Source organism: Piliocolobus tephrosceles, chromosome 16 (assembly GCF_002776525.5).
Source record: "Piliocolobus tephrosceles isolate RC106 chromosome 16, ASM277652v3, whole genome shotgun sequence".
Classification (NCBI taxonomy): domain Eukaryota; kingdom Metazoa; phylum Chordata; class Mammalia; order Primates; family Cercopithecidae; genus Piliocolobus; species Piliocolobus tephrosceles.
This window is the reverse complement of record NC_045449.1, coordinates 4,864,999-4,891,514: the sequence shown is the minus strand read 5'-3', so window position 1 is coordinate 4,891,514 and position 26,516 is coordinate 4,864,999. Positions and strand designations below refer to the sequence as shown.

Here is a 26,516-nt window from a genome sequence, read left to right as displayed (position 1 = left end):
AGCAAGACCCTGTCTCCACCCCTCCCCCACCAAAAAAGCAGCAGGGGGGAAAGACCGGGCTGCGCACCCTGAAGGAAGAGACAGGAGGTTGCAGCTCAGGACGACAAGATGGAAACATTCTTATGTCCAGATCTGGGTGGTGCCTGCACAGCACACATGTAAAACTCCACTGGTAAGTATGCTTAAGACCTGTGCCATGTCCTTATATAAGCTACACCTCCATGAAAACCCAAAACAAACAGGCCACAAGCTCCCTGTTCACTATCCTTTATTAAAGGGGCCACATCCTCATGGGACTCCAGCCACACCAGTCAGGTCCCCCAAATATAGCAGGAGGCCTGGAAGAGGAGGGGAATGACTTAGGATCCTACCATGCCTCCCTAGAAACAGAAACCACCACAGACAGACAGACAGACGGACAGGGGCTGGGGAGAACTTGCCTCACTCTGTCCTCTCCCCCTTTCCCCTACTTGAAAAGAAAGTCAAACACTGGCTACGCAGCACCCCAGCCCCCCACCCCACCCATAGCAGCGTTTGTGGGACCCACCCCCTTGCGAGGGGTGGCCCCGAGGCAGCTTCCTCTCTCTCTTCACTTTGGTTTGCTCCTGGCAACTCCGTGCCCTCTTCCTTTCCTCAGCCTCCAGCTCGGCCTCCCCTGCATCTTCTATCACCTACTCGGACCTTCTCTCTCGTCTCCTGGGCCTCCCTGCCCCAGCGCTTCCGGGGAAGCAGCGTCTCAGGCGTCTTTCCTTCTCCTAGCAAGGGGCCCCACCAGGCCCTCCGCCCAGGATGTGGGACTCACACGGCCGCCCCACTCTCCTTCAGGTCAGGGGCAGAGCGCTGCCGTCTCATCCGTGGGGGAGTGGTGTATGGGGGGTAGCGGGGCCCTGGGGGCCGCTGGGCTGGGTAGGGTTGGGGTGCCTGGGGATGAGAGTTGTGCTTTTTGGGCTGGAAGTGCTGGGGTTCAGGCTGTGCAGAACCCGCTCCCCGGGATCGGCCCCCTCCGTCCAGGGAGTTCCTGCGGGCATGGTGAGACCTTCGGGGACTCGGAGGCCTGCGGGCAGGGGTGGCTGAAGGGGGCGTGGCCTCCTCAGGGGGTTGGGGTGGAGCCGGAGCCTCCCCGCTCCCCATCCCTGGCCAAGACTCCCGGTGCTGGGGGTTGCTCTTGAAGGGGAAGCGTAGCTTGCAGTCGTGAGGGGGCACGAAGCGGGCTGGGGGCCTGCGCAGCCCCCCGCCCCGGCCCCCAGAGCCCTGCAGTCCCTGCAGCCGTAGCTGCTCCTGCTTAAGCCAGCGAAGACGACCACGACGGAAGGCAGGGTCCTCCTCCATGAGCCGTGACACCCGCTCCCAGCTTGACAGTGGTGGCGAGGGGGGCCGGGCTGAGGGCATGCGGTCACTGGGGGCTGCCTCCTCTGCTGCCTCTGATCCTTCAGGCGGGGCCCAGGGGACCTCACCACCTTCTTCATTCTCATCCTCATGGTCCTGGGAGGGAGGAGGGAGAGAAAAGGAGAAGGGACGTGAGGAGAGCTGAGTCCTCAGGAGGTGTGGATTCAAGAGGGACCTGGAGTGGCTCGAGGTCAGAGGGTCTGGAGAAAAGCCTGGAGATAAGGAAGCTCGAAAAATAGGGGTTTAGGGCCGGGCGCGGTGGCTCACGCCTGTAATCCCAGCACTTTGGGAGGCTGAGGTGGGCAGATTACAAGATCAAGAGATCAAGAACATCCTGGCCAACATGTTGAAACCCCGTCTCTACTAAAAATACAAAAACTAGCCGGGCGAGGTGGCGGGCGCCCGTAGTCCCAGCTACTCGGGAGGCTGAGGCAGGAGAATGGCGTAAACCCGGGAGGCGGAGCTTGCAGTGAGCTGAGACCCGGCCACTGCACTCCAGTCCAGGCGACAGAGCGAGACTCCGCCTCAAAAAAAAAAAAAAAAAAATTTGCCGGGCATGGTGGTGCACACCTGTAGTCCCAGCTACTCAGGAGGCTGAGGCAGGAGAATTGCTTGAACCCGGGAGGCAGAGGTTGCAGTGATTTGAGATCGTGCTACTGCACTCCAGACTGGCAACAGAGCGAGACTCTGCCTCAGAAAACAAAACAAAAAAACCCTGCACACTTTATATCAGTGGGTCTTAAACTTCGCTGTACTTCAGGAACACCCAGAGCTTATTACAAATGCAGATTTGTCCCCAAAGATGTGGATTCAGTAGGTCTGGGGTGGAACCCAGGAATCTGCATTTTTAATTAGCAGTCTGGTGACAGTGAGGCATGTGGTTCATAAACGATATTGAAAAAAACTGTGCTATACTTCAATGAAATTTTTTCCAGACTCGGGGAAGGTTAGGCTCTGAGATGGAAGGTTCAGACTCCTAAAGGGAAGAGCTGAGGGAGGAGAGAAGGGAGGGAGAAGGCCAGACCTACCTGGGCCAGGGGGATGACCCTCTCCATGCGGAGCATGCGGTCCCTCAGGGCCTGCAGCTCCCGGTCCTTGCTGCTGTTCTGCAGCTTCACCTCCTGCAGAATGCCCGTCAGCTTGTCGATGTGGGCCCGGAGGTCCTCCACCTCTGCCCCTCGGGCTCCCTCCTCACTGCCACCACCACTGCCAGGTCCACCTCCTTCCTCCTCGCCCACAGTGTCCCAGACATCCCGGGCCACGGCCCTCCAGGCATCTCCGGGGCCCTCCGGCTTGCCATAGGTGCGACACAGCTCCCGCATCTTGAGGGCGGCCAGGGCCTCAATCTCAGCCCGCCCGTGGCGGAAGTCAGCCAGGGCCACCTCGTAGCAGATCTCCTTCACGGCCTGCATCTTTAGGTCAGCCATGGTGGCCCAGTGGGGGTCTTTGCCCTGCAGCCTCCGTCGCTGGGGGATCTGATAAACCCTGCGAGGGGCCCTGCGCTTGCCACTGCTGGGCAGGCCACAGCGTTTGACAATGGTCTGGACCGTGGTGGGCGGCAGCTGCTCTCGCAAGGAGGAGATGAGTCGCCAGCTCTCTTCACAGGAGCGCTTGTCAGAGTCATCCCCGCTGTCTGAGTCCGCATACTGGGGCCAGAGAGAGAAAGAGGAAGAGAGGGCTAAGGACATCCAGAGCCCATGTGTCACTAAGGACACTGGAAACGCACCCATCAGGGAGCCTGGGTTCAAGTCCTGCTCCATCCCAAAAGCACACCCTTGGGCAGACTGCTTAACCTCTGCTCCGCTAGACAACAGAGATAATGACGGTATCTACCTCCTAGATCTATTTAGAGTACTTAGAACCATGGCTGGCACGGAGAAAGTTACCATAACTATTAGCTGTAGCTAATCAAGTGTGGAACTTTGTGAAAGACTTAAAAGACCACAGAGGGGTGGTGGCTCATGCCTACAATCCCAGCACGTTGGAAGGCCAAGGCAGGAGGATCGCTTGAGCCCAGGAGCTGAAGACCAGCCTGGGCAACGTAGTGAGACCACCATCTCTACAAAAAAAAAAACAACAACAAATGTAGCCAGGCATGGAAGTGCACACCTGTAACCCCAGCTACTCAGGAGGCTGAGTTGGAAGGATTGCTTGAACCCAAGGAGTTCAAGGCTGCAGCGAGCTATGATCAAGTCACTGCACTCCAGTCAGGGTGACAGAGCAAGATCCTGTCTCAAAAACAAAACAGAAAGTCCACAGCCGGGCGCGGTGGCTCACGTCTGTAATCCCAGCACTTTGGAAGGCCAAGGCGGGCGGATCACGAGGTCAGGAGTTCGAGACCAACCTGGCCAACATGGTGAAACCCTGTCTCTACTAAAAATACAAAAATTAGCCGGGCGTGGTGGCGGGCTCCTGTAATCCCAGCTACTGGGGAGGCTGAGGCAGGAGAATCGCTTGAAACCAGGAGGCAGAGGCTACAGTGAGCTGAGACTGCCCCACTGCATTCCAGCTTGGGTGACAGAGGGAAAAGAACAATCTTAAAAGCAAAGAACAATCTTAAAAGCAACACAGGTGGTACCTGGATATGGTGAAAATCATAAATTTGGCACGATCAACTGGAGTATGGGAAGCCCTGGTCAACTGGAGGAATCTTCCTTCCTTCCTCACAACGGATTCCTCCTGTAGCCACATCTCTCTCCTGGCTTTTTCCTCCCGGACCCTTCCCCTTACCCCATGCCCACTTCCTTCCCACTCTGGCTCAGTAGTGAGCACTGCACTCGGGCTCAGGCATGCCACTCATCTGCCCATCAGCCCATCTCCAGCTCCTGCTGCCCCTCACCAGTCGCTGCTGCTCCAGCAGAAGATCGGCTTCTTCCTTTTCTTTCCGGTACTGATTCTCCAGATCCTGCAGCCTGGGATTGGGCGGGGAGGGAAGGAAGAGCAACCTTGGTGAGGTACCTAACAAGAGGAGGACACAGGCCCAGAGGCCTGGGAGGGCCGGCCTAGAGGGCCGTGGGGCACGTGGGCATCCCCCTCACACCTCTTCTCCATTTCCAGCTTGATGTCGATGCCTTGCTGCTCCAGCAGTTCCTTCTGGGCAAAGTTCCAGTCGACTGGCTCAGAGGGTGGTCCTGGGGGTGGGGGGACCCCTCGTTCCCGTTCCAGCCTCGCCTGCTCCGGGTGGTTGAAGCGGAAAACGTGGTTCTTTCCCATCACAATCCTATTCCCTAGAGATGGGAGGAGGGAAAAGTAAACTCGCTCCCCAACAGCACCAAACCCATCCCTACACCCAAGGCAGAGAGGATCTAGCACAGGGACTGTGACACCCTCTCTTCCATCACCCCAAGTCTGAGGGCAGTTGGAGCCTATGCTCCCCTGGCTGACACCCAGGGACCAACCCCACTCCTGTCAGCCAAAGGGAATCGCAAGAGCTTGGCATCCTCTTCCTGTTCCCTGGGGCAGCAGGAGAAACCAAGACCTGACTCCTTGACCTTCGCTTCCCAGTTCTTTATATCCCTGTGCTATTTCTGATGTATTTCAGGGTCCTCCTCTAGGATGCACCCAGAAGGCCCTCCCTTGAGACTTCCTCCACACAGCCAGGCCCCAGAACCCTCACTCTGCGACACATCTACCTGACTTCAGCACCAGCGGCTCTGTCACAAGCTTCCCATTCACATATGTCTCAGCTCCTTCACAAGGCTCCAGAGTGACCACCACTGAACGGAAGGGCAGAGGAAGGGGAAAAATTAGACCCTGGAGGAAGGTGGGTCATGGTCACAGATTCCCACCTTGCTACCCTGAAAAACCACACATGCACCACCAGTCCCACCCCCAGTACCTGTGGGGGGTGCCATGGCCCCTCTGGTGGCAGGCAGCACGGGAAAGGAAGAGCAGAAGGAGGGTTAGAGCCCCAACTACAATTCCCAGAAGCCTCTGCAGTGGCTCCGGACTCACCCACCTCTACCCTCCCCAGCAGCAGCTTCGAAAACCAATAATTGTCAAAAGGATTCATTCCTCATGTTTAACTGCTCAGAGGCCCTGTCCTTTCTGCCTTCCAGATGTCCATTCCTACCTTTCCCACTGACGTTATCCCTGGTGGGGCCTGGGTTTCTCCAGCAGGCTTGTAGCCCACCTCTCTGCCTCATGCATCTTGCAAACTGCTACCTGACTCACCTTCTCAAGACACAGCTGACATATGACAAGAGAAAGTCAACCCAACCCAAACATCCATCAAGCTGCTCCTCAGTACAAATCACTGAGCCTGCCAGTTTCTGGGGACACGAAGATGCAACTCCCTGCCCTCAGGGAGCAGTGGCCATTGCCACAGAGGAACCTTGGTTTCCCAAAGGCCCAGGCTCTGCAGCTCCTTAGCCAGGGATGCTGAACAAGTCAATTTAACTTCTGTGATATTCTATAAGATGAGATAATGAAGTCTGAATGAAGAGTTGTTAGAAGGCCCAAATAAGTAGACTATAAAATAACATGCAAACGTTTTATTATTATAATACTTATACTAGAAGTAATAGAGAAACACAGAGACTGGGATGAACTATAACATCAGGCAGGGATGGGCAGAACGGATGCTGCTGGGAGAACAAGGAGAGCAGAGGACTCAGCTTAGGGGCAGAGGACAGGAAATGAGCCAATGCAAAGAGAGACTCAGAAGACGATGGGGGGAGAGGCAGCCAAGGGCATCACGGTGGCTCAGGGAAACAGCGGCAGCAGAAGTGGACAGCAGGACGGGATGCGGGTGCCTAGAGGGGGTGCCATCTATCCCCACCTTTTCTTCATTTCCCATCATGCCCCAAAATTCATTTATTGATTTAAACCCAAATATACCACACTCCTACTATCTTTCAAACACTATTTTGTTAGGTCTTAGAAATACGGTGGTGATATAAATCAAAAAATCCCTGCTCTCATAGACCTTACTTCCGGCTAGTAAGACAGACAATAAACAAGATAATCTAAAGTCATCTAATCGTGATGGCTTTGGGTGATTTTTTTTTTTTTTTTTTTGAGATGGAGTTTCGCTCTTATTGCCCAGGCTGGAGTGCAATGGTGCGATCTTGGCTCACTGCAACCTCTGCCTCCTGGGTTTAAGCAATTCTCCTGCCTCAGCCTCCTGAGTAGCTGGGATTAGAGACATGTACCACCACATCCAGCTAATTTAGTATTTTTAGTAGAGATGGGGTTTCTCCATGTTGCCCAGGCTGGTCTCTAACTCCTGACCTCAGGTGATCCACCCGCCTCAGCCTCCCAAAGTGCTGGGATTACAGGTGGGAGCCACCGCACCCAGCCAGATGCCATTTATTAAAACTAAAAGAAGAGGGAAAAAAAGGCATTTAATTCTATTAATATTTTTAAAAGTAGACAATCTAAAGTCCTCTCTAAAGAAGGGAGTTAGGCCGGGCGCAGCTGCTCATGCCTGTAATCCCAGCACTTTGGGAGGCCGAGGCAGGTGGACTGCTTGAGCTCAGGACTTTGAGACCAGCCTGGGCAACACATTAAAACCCTGTCTGTACAAAAAGTATGAAAATTAGCCAGGTGTGGTGGTGCAGGTCTGTAGTTCCAGCTACTCAGGAGGCTGAAGTGGGAGGATCGCTTTAACCCGGGAGGTTGAGGCTGCAGTGAACCATGATCGTGCCACTGCACTCTAGCCTGGGCAACAGGGCAACACCTTATCTCAAAAAATAAAAACGAAAATGAAGTGGGGCTGGGTGAGAAGACTGCTCCAGCTTGGCCCAGGCAGCCTTACCCTGAACCCATGATAATCTGACAGTCCAGGGCAGAGTTCACAGCACAGCCCCTGGTGCCTTCCATCCTGTGTCTGATCCAGTTCCGCCATTTTGTGTGCTATTTTGCAAATCACCTAACCCCTGAGAGTCTCAGTTCTCTCACCTGTGAGCTGTGTGAGAAAATGCAGATGCACAGAGTAGATGGTTAGTAAAAACCATTCTTCTACCTCTGTACCTGTCTGTGCTGCCCCGTCCTCTCTGCCTGTCTCTGGTCAGGACTTAAATCTGCTGTTAAGAACTGAGGCCCAGGCCGGGCGCGGTGACTCATGCCTGTAATCCCAGCACTTTGGGAGGCTGAGGCTGAAGGATCACAAGGTCAGGAGTTCAAGACTAGCCTGACCAACATGGTGAAACCCTGTCTCTACTAAAAATATAAATATTAGCCGGGCGCAGTGGCTCACGTCTGTAATCCCAGCACTATGGGAGGCCGAGGCGGGCGGATCATGAGGTCGGGAGATCGAGACCATCCTGGCTAACACGGTGAAACTCCGTCTCTACTAAAAATACAAAAAATTAGCCAGGCGTGGTGGCAGGCGCCTGTAGTCCCAGCTACTCAGGAAGCTGAGCCAGGAGAATGGCGTGAACCCAGGAGGTGGAGCTTGTAGTGAGCCGAGATCACGCCACTGCACTCCAGCCTGGGTGACAGAGCAAGACTCCGATTCAAAAAAAAAAAAAAAATACATACATACATATATATATACACACACACACACACACACACACACAAAAATTAGGGCTGGGTGTGGTGGCTCACACCTGTAATCCCAGCACTATGGGAGGTCAAGGCGGGCAGATCACCTGAGGTTGGGAATTCGAGACCAGTCTGACCAACATGGAGAAACCCTGTCTCTACTAAAAACACAAAATTAGCCAGGTGTGGTGGCACACACCTGTAATCCCAGCTACTCAGGAGGCTAGGCAGGAGAATTGCTTGAACCCAGGAGGTGGAGGTTGCAGTGAGTCAAGATCGCGCCACTGCACTTCAGCCTGGGTAATAGAGCAAGACTCTGTCTCAAAAAAAAAAAAAAAAAAGCTAACCATACAGGCCCCAGGTCCCTTGTTCCCTGGAACGTGTTAGGCCAAGCACTCCTAGGTCTCTGAGGCACAACGCACACACCAGGTCCACGCTGATAGATGGCACATGTGTACCATGTCCTGCCTCCCTGCCCAACCCATTTTCACAGAGACTTTGCTTGAGTTTATGTGAACCCAAATCATTCTATTTTTTTTAAAGTGTCAGAACTAAAACAAACTGGCGACCTCAAAAATACACCTCAGCAGGTGCAGCGGCTCATGCCTGTAATCTCAGGGCTTTGGGAGGCCGAGGCAGGCGGATCACCTGGGGTCAGGAGTTTGAGACCAGCCTGACCAACATGGTGAAACCCCGTCTCTATCAAAAATACAAAAATTAGCCTGGCGTGGTGGCACATGCCTGTAATCTCAGCTACTACTAGGGAGGGTGAGGCTCGAGAATTACTTGAACTCAGGAGATAGAGGTTGCAGTGAGCCGAGATCAGGCCACTGCACTCCAGTCTTGGGAAGACAGCGAGAGTCCATCTCAAAAAAAAAAAGGCCGGGCGCAGTGGCTCACGCCTGTAATCCCAGCACTTTGGGGGGCTGAGGCAGGCAGATTACCTGAGGTAAGGAGTTCGAGACCAGCCTGACCAACATGGAGAAACCCCGTCTCTACTAAAAACACAAAATTAACCAGGCATGGTGGTGCATGCTTGTAATCCCAGCTACTCAGGAGGCTGAGGCAGGAGAATCGCTTGAACTCGGGAGGTGGAGGCTGCAGTGAGCCCAGATAGCGCCACTGCACTCCAGCCTGCACGACAAGAGCAAAAACTCCGTCTCAAAAAAACAGAAACAAAAAGAAAAAGAAACCTCGGCAATCGTAGCTGGATTAAAGCAGGTTTTCCACAGGGATAAGTTCCGATATTCAAATACAGGTTTTTATTTAAAAAGGATCACGGCGCTAGTTTTCATTAACAAGATCAAGAAGGGCAGGATCTTCTCTTCACCCTCTGGCTCACCAGTGTTCCATTTCTTTTTTTTTCTTCTTCTTTTTTTTTTTTGAGACGGAGTCTTGCTCTGTCGCCCAGGCTGGAGTGCAGTGGCCGGATCTCAGCTCACTGCAAGCTCCGCCTCCCGGGTTTACGCCATTCTCCTGCCTCAGCCTCCCGAGTAGCTGGAACTACAGGCGCCCGCCACCTCGCCCGGCTAGTTTTTTTGTATTTTTAGTAGAGACGGGGTTTCACCGTGTTAGCCAGGATGGTCTCGAACTCCTGACCTCGTGATCCGCCCGCCTCGGCCTCCCAAAGTGCTGGGATTACAGGCGTGAGCCACCAAGCCCGGCCAGTGTCCCATTTCTACCTTGGGACCCTCACCAGTTCCTAAGCATGCAGTAATCTGCCCTCTCAGGGTGAGTGCAGAGGGCCGGGCCTGGGGTCTTCCTCCATTCATACCATGAGCCCGAAGCCCCTCTGAGGACAAGACCGCATCCCCTCTTTATATGGCTGCACTCCCTGGTGCCCGACCCAGACCTCTGTGTTCAGTGTCTGGGGTGGAACATGGGGGCCTCTGTCTCCCTGTCTGGCCTCTCTCATCCCCTCAGCCATTACCTTCTCCATCTGGCTGGGGGATGCTCCGGAAGAGACAGTGTTGCTCCCGAATGAACTGTCCGGTCAGCTTGATGTCCACGTCTACCTGGCCGACCCTGGGGAAGCAGCGGCCAATGTGTGTGAGCATACGCCAGACTTTAACCCAGCCCTGAACACTAGTTTATCCAACTCAATGAGCCAAGCAAATTACTCCCATTTCACAGATGAGGAAGCAGAGGCTCAGGGAGGAGAACTGTATGCCCGGGGTCATTCCGGTGGGCAGTGGAGACGCTGGGATCTGAGCCCAGGTCCGCCTGACTCTGAAGCCATGCTCTTGGTCACCAAATTATACAGCAAAGGGGAAAAGCAAACCTGGGGGAAAGGGGCACCCTCAGCCACAGGCCTCCACCCATCTTAGGCTGATGATCCTGAGAGCTCACTCCCTACCTATGACGCTCATCAAGGACAGCCACAAATGCCTGTGGTGGGAGGGGAAGGGCAGCCTCATCCTTTTAGGGCAAGCACCGAGCCCCCAGGACTTCGTAATACCAGCCCAAGGAGCCACCTGCCTTTAGCTGCTCAGCCCTCAACCACACAGACCAGGCCGTGTTTCCCCTCTCCCGCCCCCAGGGAAGGCCCTACCAAGGGAGGCCAAGGCAACGGCATCAGGGGCTAAGAATGCGGGGGCCTATGTTTCCCAACTCTCCTGCCCCAGCAAAAAAGGATGTCTTGCCCCAACCAAACTGGCAGGTGGAGGCAAGACAACCACTGGGAAGGCAGCTCAGCGACTTCTCTTGAAGCTGGGAGAGCATGCAGGGCTGCGGAGGCAGCTGTTTAGAGATCGGAGGTATCTCCAGGGACCACCAGGGAAGGGAGACACCAATGTGGCCAACCCCCTGCAGCCACACCCCAAAAGCAGAGGCTGCCCCCCAGGCTGCTGGGTACACGCTACCTGGTGACGCCATCTTTGATGTGGTAGAGCAGACACTCAGACATCAGAGGGTCTTCGTTCAGGTTCACCAGGTGGGGAGTCTAAGGTGGGAGAGAAAGGTGGTCAGGGGGAGCCAGCCACGGCTGCTATGGAAAGGAAGAAACGGAGAGATGGAAGGAGACACCCCTCCAGGCCTGGCACTGCCAGCTGCACCCCCTCACTCTGGAGGGCTCTCTTGCCCTCTGTGCTCCTCCCATCATCATCCTTCCACCCTGAGGATCATATTGATTCTTTGGTTCCCACCTCTCACACCAGCCACCTTCGGCATAGCCTGATCCACCCTCTCCTCACACAAGGGGCCTACAAAAATTGCCCCACCCACCCAGCTGTGTCCAGGTCAGCAACCCCAAGGCCTGTCTCTTCAGAAGCACTCGACCCCCAGGCTGCCTGACCAGAAGTCCCGGACCCCCCTGCATTCCCTTCTTCTTCCCTATATTCCTCTGTCTCAGGTCCCATCATTTCTTTCCTCAAAATGTACCTTGCAGCTTCTGGAGAGTTGGGGGAGACTGAGTGAGCAGACCGGTGCTCCCCACCTTTCATCAACCTTGAATTTCCTACACACATGAATTACTTTCACAATTTAAAAATAAAAAGTGTTGGTTCAACTTAAAAGCAAACGGAACAAACATGTTTCTTGAAGCGGACTCCCTGACTCTTCCCCAGTGACTACCTCTCCCTGGACTGCTTCACCTCAAGCCCGGGTCCCTGCAGCGCCTGCCTGGGGCTGTCCTTGCCTGAGCCCCCCAGCGAAGTCCGTCCTGAGTGACTGTCATGCTGCTCTGTGCTGAAAACCCAGCCCATTCCCTTCTCCCAAAGCACCTTCTCCTGACTTGATTCTGTTACAACAGCCCTGCCCTCGCTGGGCAATATTCTGGGTGGCATACAGGCCTTGCTGCCTCTGTACCCGCTCATGCCACTGCTGCCACACCTGAGGAAGTCTCCCTTCCTGCCAGCTGCTGCCCCCTTACACACCTGTCCATCCCTGGGCACCACCCTGTCCCAGGCCCACCTGCCTTCCTGCCACCCCTCAGGTCTCCCAGCTTCCTGCCCACACCTCGCTATGGCCATGCCTTTGCATCTCTGCTGAGACCTCTCCAGCTGGAACCCCAGGCCCGCAGGACTTGAGCCTGCTTTTTCCCCTGGCATCCCTGGGCCTCCTCCATGTCCCGGCTCTAGTCCACCTGTCCAAGCCCCCCTCCCAGGCTTCTCTCCCAGGCTCTGGATTTCCACTCAGCGGACCCCTGAGCACTCACTCCAAAGCGGACCGCCAGTGTCCCCAACAACAGCCCCCCTCCCACCCTGCCCCCACCTGCCAAAATCATTCACTTCCTTCACATTCCTCCCAGTCTGTCTGAAATGTAGCTTCCTCCAGGAAGTTTTCCTGAGCCTTCCATCAGAACACAAGACCCCTGCCTCTGCTGCAGAAGGACTAACTGTGGCCTTTCCACCTCACCCTGGTGAAGCACTAGGCGGGGTACAGAGATGAGTCAAGCCCAGGCACTGCTGTCCAGTCAGTCAGGAAATCAGAGTCAGCTAGGGGAGGTGAGGCTTGGCGTGGAAACACCATTACAAGTGGGAAACGGATGCCTCATGGGGGAGTTTCTGATCGTCTCATGCTCTTGCTTAAGTTCATTTGTTCATTCATTTGTTCCCAGGGGGTTGAGTGCCTCTGTGTTCTGGGAGGGACTCACATGCAAAGAGGAACAAAGTGAAGAACTGTGGGATTTCAAGGGGACCAGGACTTAACGGAGGGGCAACGCGGGAGCCGGCCTTTGAGGACGAGGAAGGCGTGGACATGCACTAGGAAGAGTGCTCCAGGAGAAAGCAGCCTGGACAGAAGCACGGAGGCAGAAAGCACAGGGCAGAGAAGGGAAACAGCATGGAGTCAAACCTCTGTTTCTCTGGGAGCCACCTGAACACTCAAGAGCCCAAAGCTGTGTCCCCCCCGGGTGTCTGTGTATCCTGTGCATCTGCCCTTCGCCCAAGTGCTCCAAGGATCACTCCTGAGACACTTATCCTGAGGGACACCCATGTCCTTCCCTGCGCTGCAGTGTCAGGCCTGCTCTGGGACTGGCAAACACTGACGGGCTCCCGAAGCGGAAAGCAATCTATCCCTGGGAGAGGGAACACGATTTGGGGCAGTGCTTTTCAACTTTTTCTTCAGCTCTATAACTCTTTGTTCAAAATGAAACCTTCTCTAGAAGCCGAGGACATCAAGCAGATAAGCGAGAAGCTGCTCAGGCCCAGGGTGGGGGTGGGAGCCCCGGGGTCTGGTCCTGTCCCTCTCCTCAGCCCCTGAGAAGGAAGCTCAGAACCAGGTTTGAATACCACTGATTCAAGCAATCCTTAGCCCCGGTGGAGGGGGTCTTAGCAAAAGGGGACTCCCTCCAAGACAAACTACAGTTGTTTTCCTCTGGGACCCAACCATTCCCTGTTTGAGTGATATCCACACCAAACCCGTTTCTCCCATGAGTCTAACAGTTCTCTCTTCTGGCTTCAGACCACATGGCTTTCAAACATGAGAATAGTTCTTTTTTTTTTTTTTTTTGAGACAGAGTCTCACTCTGTCGCCCAGGCTGGAGGGCAGTGGTGTGATCTCGGCTCACTGCAAGCTCCGCCTCCCGGGTTCACGCCATTCTTCTGCCTCAGCCTCCCCAGTAGCTGGGACTACAGGCGCCCACCACCATGCCCGGCTATTTTTTTTTTTTTTTGTATTTTTAGTAGAGATGGGGTTTCACCGTGTTAGTCAGGGTGGTCTCGATCTCCTGACCTTGTGATCCGCCCATCTCGGCCTCCCAAAGTGCTGGGATTACAGGCGTGAGCCACCGCACCCGGCCCAACCACATGGCTTTCAAACATGAGAATAGTTGGTCTTCACCACCTTGAGAAAAATGTAAAAGTGAACTACCCTAAGACAACTTCTCACCAATTGCACTAGCAAAGAGAAAAGTCTTATTACGCCGGAATGTGGAAAAGGGTGAGGGGAAATGGCCTCTCTTGTATGTTACCCTTGGGAGTATAAATTGGTATGGTTATAATCTTCAGAGGGCATTTTGGCAACATAGATTAAAATTTTACATGGCTACCATTTGATTCAAAATCTACACTTCTAAGAATCTGCTCTACAGACAACACATTTGTAAGACAATGCATTGCAGCCTTTTTTGTAGTATCAAGGAATGGGAAACAAGCTGAATGTCCATCAGTGGGAAGCTGGTTAAATACATTATCCTACACAACAGAATAGCCTGACACCGGGGAAAAAAATAAAGGAATCTTTAAAATAAGGTATACAGGCCAAGCGCAGTAGCTCACACCTGTAATCCCAGCACTTTGGGAGGCCAAGGCTGGCGCATCATTTGAGGCCAGGAGTTTGAGAATAGCCTGGCCAACATGGCAAAACCCCGTCTCTACCAAAATACAAAAATTAGCCTGGCGTGGTGGCGGGTGCCTGTAATCCCAGCTACTCGGGAGGCTGAGGCATGAGAATCACTTGAACCCGGGAGGCAGGGTTTGCACTGAGCCGAGATGGTGCCACTGCACTCCAGCCTGGGTGACAGAGCGTGACTGTCTCAAAAATAAATAAATAAAATAAAATAAAATAAGCTATGCAACTACAACTATTAAGAGAGGCTGTGAATGTGTGCAAATGTGTGTAGTTCTATATAACACGTATCTGTACACGTATTATAACACCCTCTAGACAGCATTTCTAGGAGAACATTTTTTTTTTTGAGACGGAGTCTCGCTCTGTCACCCAGGCTGGAGTGCAGTGGCGTGATCTCTGCTCACTGCAACCTCCACCTCCCGGGTTCACGCCATTCTCCTGCCTCAGCCTCCCTAGTAGCTGGGACTACAGGCGCCCACCACCGTGCCTGGCTAATTTTTTTTTATGTTTAGTAGAGACGGGGTTTCATCATATTAGCCAGGATGGTCTCAATCTCCTGACCTCGTGGTCGGCCTGCCTCGGTCTCCCAAAAAGCTGGGATTACAAGTGTGAGCCACCGCGCCCAGTCCAAAGACTATGTATCAATAACTCATAATGGGCCGGGCATAGTGATTTACACCTGTAATCCCAAGACTTTGGGACTCCAAAGTGGGTGGATCACGAGGACAGAAGTTCAAGACCACTCTGGTCAACATAGTGAAACCTCATCTCTAATAAAAATACAAAAAATTAGCCGGGTGTGGTGGTGTGGGCCTGTAATCCCAGCTACTCAGGAGGCTGAGGTGGGAGAATCGCGTGAACCCAGGAGGCAGAGCTTGCAGTGAGCCGAGATCCGTGCCGTTGCACTCCAGCCCCGGTGACAGTGTGAGACTCCATCTCAAAAAAAAAAAGAACTCATAATGAAGGCTGCCTCTGAGAGGGGAACTTAAGGATGGGAAGGATGGAGAGTTACTTTTTTGTTTTCTGTAACAAAATGCTGTAAACGGAGAGACTTTTCACTGTACACACCTTTTAGAACTATTAGAATATTCTTTCTGGTGTGCATTACCTTTATAAGAACAATTGAAAAACAAAACAAGAACCCCCTTCTTTAGTCTGCAGGCTTTGGCAGGTGGCATCTCTGCAAGCTCTCCAAGGAACAAACCTCCACCCCACCAGTCTCCCACTCCTTTCTGCTTTTTCTCCATCCTTGCGACCGTGGTGGAAGTGGCCCAGCTCCAGGTATACGAAGGTGGCTGGAAGCCATGCTGACAGCGCCTGTAGCCCCTCTCTCCACCTAGATGTGGCTGGGTCCCAGCAGTCTGGCTCTTTCAGAAGGACCCCAAAGCCCAGGGTACCCAGCCCCAGACAAGACCCCAGACCAGCAGCCTGGCCTGCTGCCCACAGCTCTCTCACTCCCTCACTGTGGCTTGGGCCAGGCAAGGCAAAACCCCTCTCCTCTTTTCAGAACAGGGGTTCAGTGATCCCTGCTTGCTTAGTCCCGCAGAAGGACCTGACTTTACAAAACAGAGAAGAGCCTTGTTCTGATAACCCATCACCTCTTCCAGGCAGCCCCCAGTGACCCTATCAGGCCCAGAGCACAGTGTATCTGATTTAGGGCCTGATCCTCTGCTGCTTCACACCATGGTCCAACGGGCTGGGCTGGTTCCCTGGTGGAACTGGAAGTTCATGCTCTGCTCAAACTGGCCTCTGCACCATCCCTTCATTGGTATGCACCGGTACAGCGGGGTGGCTGTCTATAGCCAGTGTCCTTTCGACCGGTCAGTCCCTCTGCCGGATGGTTATTAATATTTTGAGTATTATTCCTGCCTCCACCTGAGCCTGACCTCTCCTGCCCTGCTCCTTCCTTCCTTTCAGTAAAGATTTATTAGGCACCTAAAACCTAGCGGCAGGCACGCGTTGGGCACTGGCACGTCCCACTCACCCCAACACGTACCCCAGGCTGCTCAACCTCATGTCAGCCCTACTCCTCCATACCCCCCAGGTCCTGTCCATCTTTCAGGTTCCACTTTCCAAACCACCTTCTCCAGGAAACCAGTTGCAGCATAGCTCCAAGCCACATGGGTGCCTCCATCTATAACCAACCCCTCGCTGCAGTGGCAACCCCTGTCTTACAGCACAGTGCTTACACCTCCTCTATTCCCTTTGGTCTAGTCTTCCCAAGTTATCCTTTTGAAAATAGATTCCTTTAGTTATCCTTTTAAGCATGCACAGAATACAAAACTCAAATGATATAAAAGCATGCACAGTGCCTCAGTCTCTATCCTAACCAACCTCTTACTTCCCAGGTCCTCTCCCTCTCCTGAGGCTGACTGTCAAGTGGCTGGAGGGAAAAGGCAGGGATGACTAGACAACACAGAGAGGAGGTGGCAGGGCGGGGACAGAAATGATGGAGGGACAAGCCAGGGACCTCGAAGGGAGCGATCAGGGACAGCATTCACTATCCTGGACCTGCTGCCTCTTTTCTAAGCATCCAGAGGCTCTCCAGGCCTCCTCGCCCGATTCCTCACTCACCTTCTTTGGAGAGAAGACGCCCACAGTTCCCCCATCCTCCCGGACGGCCACCCCCATCTCAGCCAGCAATGCTTCTCTGTGGGCAGAGGAGAGGCAAATGTCAGTCTTACCTTCACTGCCCGTGACCTCCTTCCCTGTGGGACCTGATCTCCCTCGCGGCCTCCAACTCCTCCCAGGACCCCAGCAGTCAGCCCTCACACCTCTCCATCCTCAAGGCTTCTGTCTTGCGTAGCTTCTCCTCCCACGTCTCGTTCAGCTCAGCTATTATCTTCTCTGTCTCCTGGGAGTATAAGGGTGGGTAGGTTTCAGGATGGTCTGGGACAAGCAGACCCAGGGTAGGGACAATCTACCCTGCGGCCATGCTACTCCTAGAATTCCTTCTTTCTCAAGCTTGACTTTGGAGAAGTAAACTCCCAGGAACGCCCAGACCCCCAGCTCTTGCCAGCTCCAGCTTCCCACCTGTAGCCTCTCCATGGCTTCCTCAGGCCCAATCTGGGGCTCTGTGTTGGGGGAGAATGACGGCTCCAGCTCCCCATTATGTGTGGTGGGTGATGAGGGTGAAACTGGAGCCGGGGGAGATGACACAGCTGGCAGGGCGCTTCCGACACTCCCTTCCTCTGCCTTCAGGCCTGGGAGGGAGACAGCAAAAAAAAGAATGAGGCTAAGGAAAGAAGGAGCTGATGAGAGACATCCAGTAGACCAAGAGCTTCACAGAAGACCATTCTGTAAGGACTACAGAAGACCGCTGGTCAGCCTCCTACCAGGCAGGGAGCTCTCCTACTACAGCCATGACAAACGGGCACCCAGTCTCTCTGCATGAACTCCAGGGGTGGAGAGCTTGTTACTGAAGAAGGCGGCCAGTCCTTTCCACTATTACATAACTTGCACCATCAGAAAATTTTTAGGTGGGGCCAGGTGTGGTGGCTCACACTTGTAATCCCAGCACTTTGGGAGGCCGAGGTGGGTGGATCACCTGAGGTCAGGAGTTCGAAACCAGCCTGGCCAACATGGTGAAACCCCATCTCTACTAAAATACAAAAATTAGTCTGGTGTGGTGACAGGCGCCTGTAATCCCAGCTATTTGGGAGGCTGAGGGAGGAGAATCACTTAAACCCAGGAAGCGGAGGTTGCAGTGAGCTGAGACCACACCATTACAGACGGGGTTTCACATTTGGTCAGACTGGTCACGAACTCCTGACCTCAGGTGATCTGCCTGATCTGGCCTCCCCAAATGCTGGGATTACAGTCATGAGCCACCATGCCAGGCCAAAACCCCCATCTCTACTAAAAACACAAAAATTAGCCAGGTGTGGTAGCGGGCGCCTGTAATCCCAGCTACTCAGGAGGCTGAGGCAGGAGAATCACTTGCACACAGAAGGCGGAGGTTGAAGTGAGCCAAGATCGTGCCACTGCATTCCAGCCTGGCGACAGAGCAAGACTCTGTCTCAAAAAATTAATTAATTAATTAAAAAGAAATTCTTAGCTGTGTGGAGCTGAAACTGGCCCCACGTCATGTGTGCTGGTGTTTCTAGTTCTGCCCTCTGGGATAAAAAGGTCTTACTGCTTTCTCTTCTGCAAGACAATCCCTCAAATGTTGGAAGGCAAACATCCTAGTTACCCTCTCCTTCTCTTCCCAAGAACACTCATATTCTCCACACTGTGCCCTCAGCACCCTAACCATCTTCAATGCGATGATCTCCAGACTGAATGCAGGGCCCATTCCTGACCCAGTCAACATGGATTACACATCCTCTGACTTGGACACTGTTTCCATCAGCGAGGCTGAGACTGACATGCTAGAAAGCACTCCACTGCGAACTGTGAAGCTATGGTCCACTTGGACTCTGGTGTTTTACAAGAACTTCTGTCAAGAAAGTGACAGTAGCCTAGCCTCTTCTCAACAATGTACCGTTTGACCTCTAAGTCCAGATTGCCATGTTTTCCTATAACGGTCATTAGTTCCAGGAGCCCGCCAGGTCCCTCTGGATCCTGACTCTCCCCAAGAGCATTAGTCCCTCCCTGTAACATCTGAAGACATATGTGCCACATCTGTGTCCACATCACTGAGCACATGGAGGGTTTCATCGTGCGTGGTCCCTCCCTGGCTCCAGGACTGGGCAAAGGCAAGGGAGGAGGGATGGGGTGGGCCAAGGGGCATCCCTGGGCTGCCCCTCCCTGGAAACTCGACCTTCCAGAGCAGAGGCTGACAGTCCCTGAGCCATCAGTAGTTCCCGCAGCCGGGCTACTTCCTCCTGCAGCTCTCTGATCAGCCGGGCATTAGGGTCCTCGTTGATGACGGCATTGCAGCGGATTTGCTTGGTGCGGTCAGCATACCTGGGTAACAGAAGAGAAGGGTCGGTGAGGCCTGGGTGCATGGGACCCTTGGTCTGCTGTTTCTCCTTCCCTCTCCCCCAGGTCTCAAGATATCTTGGCAGGGCTCGGGCATCTCCCCCGTCTCGTCTCACGAGCAGGGTCCTGAGCAGCTTGCTGAACTCCTGGCACTTTTCCTATGCTGCCCCATCCCTGCTAGAGCCAGAAGCCGCACCTGAGGGTGCTGAGAGTCTCCTCGTAATTGATGTCAGCAGGGCTCAGGGCTGCAATCATTGCTGTGCGTGAGTTCCCACCTGTGAATGGAGTGCAGGGAAACACTTTAGCTGAGGTAGGGGCTAAGAAAAGTCAGACCGGGTCACGGGGCTGGGGCCCACTGCCCAGGCGGGGGTCTTATAGGGTCACGGTCTGAGGTAGGGGAATCAGTGGGGTGGAACTAACCATGACGTGGTTGTGGGAGGGAATGAGGTCAGGGAGATACATCTGCAGGACAGTCACAGAACCATGGAAGGGGGATGAAGTCAGCAGGGCAGCAGTGGGTGTGAGATCAGGGATTGGGGATCAGGGAGGGGTCATGGGTAGCCAGGTCAGTGAGGCCCTTGGCTTGGCGGGAGGGTATGGCCTCGTTCTCAGCATCAGGAAATCTTCGAAGGATGTTCCCTTTGAAGGGTCAGGGGGAGAAGTGAGACAATGGGATCTGGGATTCTCAGCATAGCAAGGGGATTTGTCAGATGTATCAGAGGAGTTTGTGGGATGTGTCAGCGTCAGCAGAGAGGAAGAGGCCCTCACCCAAATTTTCCTTGAGCAGCCAGGTGAGCACAGAGTCCCTGTAGGGGATAAAATCCGACTTCCGCTTCTTTGATTGCTGGGGAATAAAAAGGTGAAGGAGATTAGGGTGGGTCACCCCCTTTCCCAAGCCCCTTCCCTTTCCAACACCCAGGTCTCACCATATCTGCAAGAGCCGAGATCACCTTCCCTAGAGTAGTCAGGGACTTATTAATGTTGGCGCCCTCCTGGAAAAGGATAAGGAATGTGGGGATGAGACCCTCCTCTCCCAATCCGATCCATTTCCCCTTCCCACCTCCCCAGTGAGAGTCTCATGTTCCGAATGAAGACCTCCACACACAGCCCAAAACACTGCCCCACAAACCACCCTCTGAAGCCCCTCACCTTCAGGCGCATGCCCCGGGCCCCTGAGGCGTCGGCTCGCTCACTCCCAGCAAGGTCCACCAAACTGATCTTACTGACCTGGGGTCAGAGGAAACAGGCAGGAGATAAGGTGCACGTGGGGGATGGGGCAGGCAAATCAGGGAAGCACCCAGCAGGAATGTGGGCAGCTGGCAAGGGCTAGAGAGAGCCAGGAGGAGGCGAGGGAGGAGGCCGGAGGAAACAGAATACATGACAACAGTGAGACGGTGGTTACTCACTCAATTACAAATAGCTACAGGCCCACCGCAGGCACGGACAAGGGACACACAGGGGATCCAAGCCCTGTCCTGGGTCTTGTAAGAACAGCTGGGTGCGGTGGCTCACATCTGTAATCCCAGCACTTTGGGAGGTTGAGGCGGGTGGATCACCTGAGGTCAGGAGTTCAAGACCAGCCTGGCCAACACGGCGAAACCTCGTCTCTACTAAAAATACAAAAAAATTAGCCAGGCCTGGTGGCACATGCCTGTAATCCCAGGTACTCAGGAGGCTGAGGCAGGAGAATCGCTTGAACCCGGGAGGTGGAGGGTGCAGTGAGCCGAGATCGCACCACAGCACCACTGCACTCCAACCTGGGCGACAGAGCAAGACCCTTAAAAAAAAAAAAAAAAAAAGACAAGCAAACAGTAGAGAGGAACAGATTGATCTGATGGGAAAACGGGGTGGGGGTACGGCAGGGTCATGGAAGGCCTGAGGAGGCACTCAACCCAGCATGGGCAAGGAGGGCCCAAGACCTTCTACCATGTCACTGTCCCTGTTGCCAGGGGAGGTTGCGTCTAGTGCAGGGCCGGGGGGCAGTCTCACCTTCTCCGAGTCCAGCCCAGTGAGCTGGTCATGGCAGCGCTGTGTGAAGACGATGGTAAAGACGGCATGGGATCGGCTGCTGGTCTCATTCATGTTGGTGGCAGCCACAGTCCTTGGGGGCAAAGGAAGCAGTCACTGGATCTTGCCTCTCACCTTCCAACCCTGGCCCCCTTGCCCTCTGCTCCATCAGCCTGCCTCACCGTGCTTTATTTCCACAGTCCATGAGGTCAGCAATGTCTGCGTAGGAGGTCACAGCCAACTTGGACAGGTCCTGCACGTAGGGGCCCAGGATGGGATGCTCCCGGACCCGCAGAGAACCCCGACTCTTGGGGTTCAAGAGGTCTCGTACCCGCTCACAGTAGATCTCCATATAGCTCACCTGAGTGGGAGAAGCAAATGAGAAGTAACAAAACTAGCAACAACAATGACAACGAAACTTAATCTGATTCTACTGGACGTGATCCAGGTGACTGCAGCTAATACACAGTGCAAAGCATTCTGCAGATGCTAGCTCAGCGACCTGTCCAACAAGCCAGGAGGTGCGTCCGATCATCAGCATCTCCCAGACGAACATACGAAGCTGAAGGACAGAATCACTGCCCCAAAATCACAGTTTATAACCAGCAGAGCCAGGATTAGATCCCAGGCTGTCTGATTTCAGTGATGGCCCTCAGCAGTCTGGACTGCTCTCAGCTCCGCCACCAGGACCCGGGCTTACCTCCACAGAGTAGGATAGCTGAGCACTCTGGTTCTCACTAACGCGAGAGAAGAGGTCCTCACAGAGCTGGAGGGGGACACAGGGAAACACAGAGAAGCTCCTAGTTTAGGGCACACCTGAAGTATCCAGCCACAGGCCAGGCCCAGTCCCAAGTGACCCCATTTAACCCTTGCCACAGCCCTGAGGGAGGGGTTATTCCCATTTCACAGATGGGAAAACAACCTCAGAGAGGTTCCCACTTGCCCAAGAACACAGGCTAGCGTTCAGCCAGCCAGGGTGCACACCCCAGGCGTCCTGACTCCCAAGCCTGCGTGCCAGGTTGCTATGCTGGACAGCCAGGGACAATTATGGTCAACTCTGTTATCGCAATTGGCGTTTCCACAGTTAACACTCTGCGATGGTACACAAGCCTGCAGGAGAACCACCCTCACAAATTATTATGGAACTAAGTAAAACAGTAATAAGTGGTAACACTGGTGCTCGAGCCCAAGACTCACTGATGCCAAAACCTTGCTCTTCTCAATGAGGCTCGTTGCCTCCAACGGGGCAGGGACCCTCCCACCCCAAAGGGCTGTCCAGCTTGCAGTCAACCTCTATCTCCCATCACCAGTGGCCTCAGAGCCAGGTCTCTGTTCCACAATCCTCAGACCCCAGTCCTTCCTTCCTCAAGGGGCAGCTAAAGATGTTCCTGCCCTGGCTGCCCCACCAGGTCCTAGGTGTACCTGGGGCACGATGCCTTGCTGTCCTGGCTCCTGCCGCCCCATCATGGTATAGGATTTCCCAGCCCCGGTCTGCCCATAGGCAAAGATGCACACGTTGTAGCCTTCAAAGGCGTGGAGCAGCATCTCTTCTCCAATGTCCCGATACACTTGCTGCTGAGATGCAAACTGGGGGTCCTCCGCCTAGGACAAAGCGGGGGCAGAGAAAAACAGAAGGAACCCTGGATGTCTGTATCTTTTGTGTCTGTCCCAAGCCTCTTGCTTCCATCACTGATGATTCTCCAAAGGTCCTGTGTGCCCTCCCACCCTCATCATTGTCCTAATCACCCCGAGGACCCTATCCAGCCCCTGCTAGTCCTAATTACCCCAAGGGATTCTGCCTTCCTGTCATGGCCTCAATCACAGCCTAAGGGTCCTACCACCCCCATCCAGGATCATCCTCCCAATTCAGCCTGAATAATCCCCTGGGGGTCCTATTTCTCAACATGTCCCCTCCCCAGGACCTAAATCCACTGTCTCTCACTGCCCTGCTCTTCCCCCAGCCCAACAACCCACCGAAGTGTGTGACCAGTAGGAGTAGTCAAAGGTGAAGCTTTTGGGGGTATCCTTGCTCTGTTTAGGATTGATGATGGCTGAGGGGCAGGAGAGGGTAAAGGGGGAAGGAAAGTCAAGGTCAGGTACTCCCAGCCCCTGCCCATACCCCCACCAGCCCCTGAAATCCAAGCATCCCACTCCTCACCACTGCCCTGACTCATCTCTCCCCTTTGATATTCCCCACCCCCTCCAGCCACCAAAGCTAATTTTGGCTTCCTAGGACCCGCCCCCACTGAGCTGCCTCCCTGGATTGGGCAATGGAGGGCTCCAGGCCAACATTCCCCCTCCCAGAGACTGGGAACACGGGAAAGGCCAGCCTGCCCCAGCCCCCGCCCTTACGATTAGCACCTGCTCTGTGCCCGGCACAGACCTCCTCTTAGTTTGGCCCAGCGGGACTGGCCTGTGTGGTGGGCCCGGCCTTCCCTATCTGTGCCCAGCCAGGCCCTGGGGACTCACTCACAGGTGGTGTTGCCCTGCATGCTGACCACACACTTGGCATCCTGGCTGGTCTCACGGGCGTTAAAGGGCCGAACCCTCACTGCCACTTTCACCGAGGCACCAGCCATGGCTTCAGACACTCCTGCCCTCCTCAGCTGGAGGACAGAGAAAGGAGTGGTGGGGTCAGAGCCACTGGGGGGACCCAGACATTGCCTCCCAGCTTCTTCCCAGAACCAGTCTCTTCACATCTCCCCCAGAGCCACCCAGCCTCTCAAGGACCCTCTGATTCCCCAGGCTTTCCTCCCAAACGTCACTGTCTTGAGAGACTCCCAAAGGTATTTCTGCCTCTCTCCCCAGCCATATTCCACCTTGCAGGAACCTGGGCGGTCTCCCCCAGAGTTACCTGGCGTCCTGGCCCCAGACCAGGGGGGCTGTATCAGTTCTCGCTGCCACTGGCCCTCGTAGGGGGAGCCCCATCCTACTACCGGGACCTGGCCACACCAGCTGGGGCTCTGGGAGACACCCTGGTTGTGGGGGAAGAGTTGTTAGGAGGCACCTGTGGCTCCAGAGACCTGTCTGGGGTTCCCAGGTTGGAGGGCCAAGGTTAGGGGGGAAGAGTAGGAAAAGTATGGCCAGCTGCCCCTCTGGAGCGGCGGAATGCAATGTGAATCCAAGGGCAAGGACGGTGATATTTTTATTCCTCGTCACTCGCAAGTGTACTGAATGTTCAGATAGAGGAGAGAGAGAGAAAGAGGCTGGACAGAGGGCAATTCAGAGAGAGGGGCACACGGGCAGAGACGTGAGGGTGACGGGAAGAGGGAGAGGAGGGGTAGAGAGTCACAGACACCAAGAAAATGAGAGAAATAAGACAAAAGGCAAGCCTGAGGTCATGCTATGAAGGAAAGAATGGGAGAGGAAAGGAGAAAGAGACACAGCACAGCAAACACAAAGCTGTTAAAGAGGCAGGAACTCCGGGGCCAAAGCACAAACTGGGAGCCCAGAAGAGAGATCAGAAAGGAAACTGCAAATGCAAAACCTGTCCTAAAATTCCCCACAGGGTCACCAAGGGAGAATCCAGTCCCCACCTAAGGCCCACAACCTCCACACGCCAAGCCGGTAGTGCGGATGGGCAAAGTCCAAGGACTGTAGGTAGGGCCCAGGACTGGGATCCACAGGGCCAGCTGTGTGGGCTTTAAGCCCCTTGCCCAGCCCCCAGCACTTCCTCCTCAGGATCCAGGACAATGGACAGGGGAGGGTGGGGTCATCCTGTAGCCATCAGACCAATCCTCAGGGCTCCACCCTTGGGGTGCCCAGAAATACCTGTGTTTGAGGGTAGAGGGTCCCTGGGGCCTCCCTGAAAGGGAGAAAGAAAAGGAAAAAGAAGCCGGCTGGCCAGTGCCAGCCCCAGCCTGGGGCTAGTGCTATGGCGTCTACTGCCCTGGGGAAGGTGCCAGGCTGGAGCCCAGGAATGTGGGTGATCGGGTGCCCACACCCTGGGAGGAGAGGCTGAGCAGCCCACGCCCACGGACAACAGGGAGGAGAACCACGAAGAGAAATAAGGGATGCTGAGCCCCCTCCTGTGACCCCAGTGGGCCCCAAACTCCTGTCACACTGGGCCTCCCCTCACCAGCCTTCCTGGGCAGAGCATGGGAGGGTGAGCGACTGGTCTGTCCCAGGACAGGAAGGGAGTAGCTGGAATCACAGAAGCTGGCTCAGGAAGAACAGCCCTGACCCCCTAGACCCTGACCAGGGGAGGGAAGGACACTGGTGGGGACAAGCGATGGTGACACCGTTGCTGCAGCTAATGGGACAGGGAATGGGGTGGCATGGCTGGGAGCCAGCAGGGTAAGGGAACAGAGGTAGGGACAGGGCTCAGCCGGTGCAGCTGTGAAGGAGCCGTGGGGTACAAGGAGGATACTGGGCGGCTGGGGTGGGGCCGACCGGCCCGAAAGGGAGTCTTGGGCCACCTGCACCTTGCCCACCCGGCAGTTTTCACACAGGTCCCCACCCGGCCTCTCTGGGCGGCCATGCGGACCGGTCCTCCTGTCTAGCCAGCCGGCGGCCGCCCGGGCCTGGCACCTCTCTGCGCCTCCGCGGAACAAACAGCACATGATCCCGGCTCTCGAGCCTAGATCGCGCCGCCGGACCCCGGCTCCCCGCCCCCCAACCCGGCACATTCCTCCGCGGGCGTCCCTTCCCTCCCCCTTCCCCAGCCCTCACCTCGGCGCGGCGGGGCTCCCGGAGCGGCTCGGCGGAGAGGGACAAGCTTTCCGGGAAGCGTGAGGCGGCAGCGGGAAGGATCCGGGGCCGGTTCGGAGCTGCCCCCGCCCCTCGCCGGGTCCCCGGGCGGCGGGCGGCGGACTCGCGCCCCGGGGGCGGCAGCAGTAGCGGCGCCAGCGGCCGGCGCCCGCCCGGGCAGCGCGAGCTGGGGCGGGAGCGAGGGGCGGGGGACGCGCGGGCGCGCGCGGAGGGGCGGGCACGCGCCGTCCTGGGAAGGAGCCGGGAGCGACCCGGGCTACTCTTGTTAAAGGGGCAACGCTCCCGGACTGTGGGGCCCAGCGAGCAGGGACGCGGTGACCGAGCTGCGGACGCAGAAGGGCGAGCAGACGCCGCAACCCAGGAGGGCTGCAGACGCCTGAGGAGCAGGGAAACGTCGGGGGCTGACCCGCGGGGGCACCAAGGCCCCGGCCCAGCACAGGTCGCCGCCGTTGGAGGCGCGTCCAGGGGGCGGAGCCTCCTGCCGAGGCCCGCCCAGAAGGCGGCTCCACTCAGGCCCCGCCCTCAGGCGAGCACCGCCCGCCGGCTCCTCCCGCGGCTCGAATCGCCGTCTCTCTCCTCCCCGCCCCGCCGAGTTCTAGAATTCGCCGCGCAGCTGCTTCAGGTGCTGGGGCCAAGTGCGGCCGGCCGTGGCGCGGCTACTCGGGCGCTCTGTCCCCGCCTGGCCCTCAAGTTCGGCTGCCCCGGACGCCGCC

The 26,516-nt window shown here is 55.4% G+C and overlaps 1 protein-coding gene across 1 annotated transcript; it reads right to left on the bottom strand.

The window, feature by feature from the left end:
* Positions 1-251: 251 nt before the first annotated feature.
* On the bottom strand, positions 252-26,010 carry KIF1C (kinesin family member 1C). Its single transcript, XM_023184693.3, has 23 exons — positions 25,765-26,010; positions 23,948-24,068; positions 23,567-23,699; positions 23,068-23,144; positions 22,516-22,695; positions 21,794-21,859; positions 21,276-21,454; positions 21,076-21,187; positions 20,236-20,313; positions 20,013-20,078; positions 19,855-19,930; positions 19,283-19,361; positions 18,926-19,071; positions 17,197-17,366; positions 16,938-17,017; positions 16,738-16,813; positions 10,737-10,816; positions 9,806-9,900; positions 5,019-5,102; positions 4,427-4,613; positions 4,226-4,298; positions 2,415-3,032; positions 252-1,482 (listed from the first exon to the last, which is right to left on the bottom strand). The coding sequence occupies exons 3-23, from the start codon at positions 23,670-23,672 to the stop codon at positions 799-801; spliced, it is 3,312 nt and encodes a 1,103-aa protein (XP_023040461.2). The 5' UTR covers positions 23,673-23,699; positions 23,948-24,068; positions 25,765-26,010; the 3' UTR covers positions 252-798.
* Between the last annotated feature and the right edge of the window lie 506 nt (positions 26,011-26,516).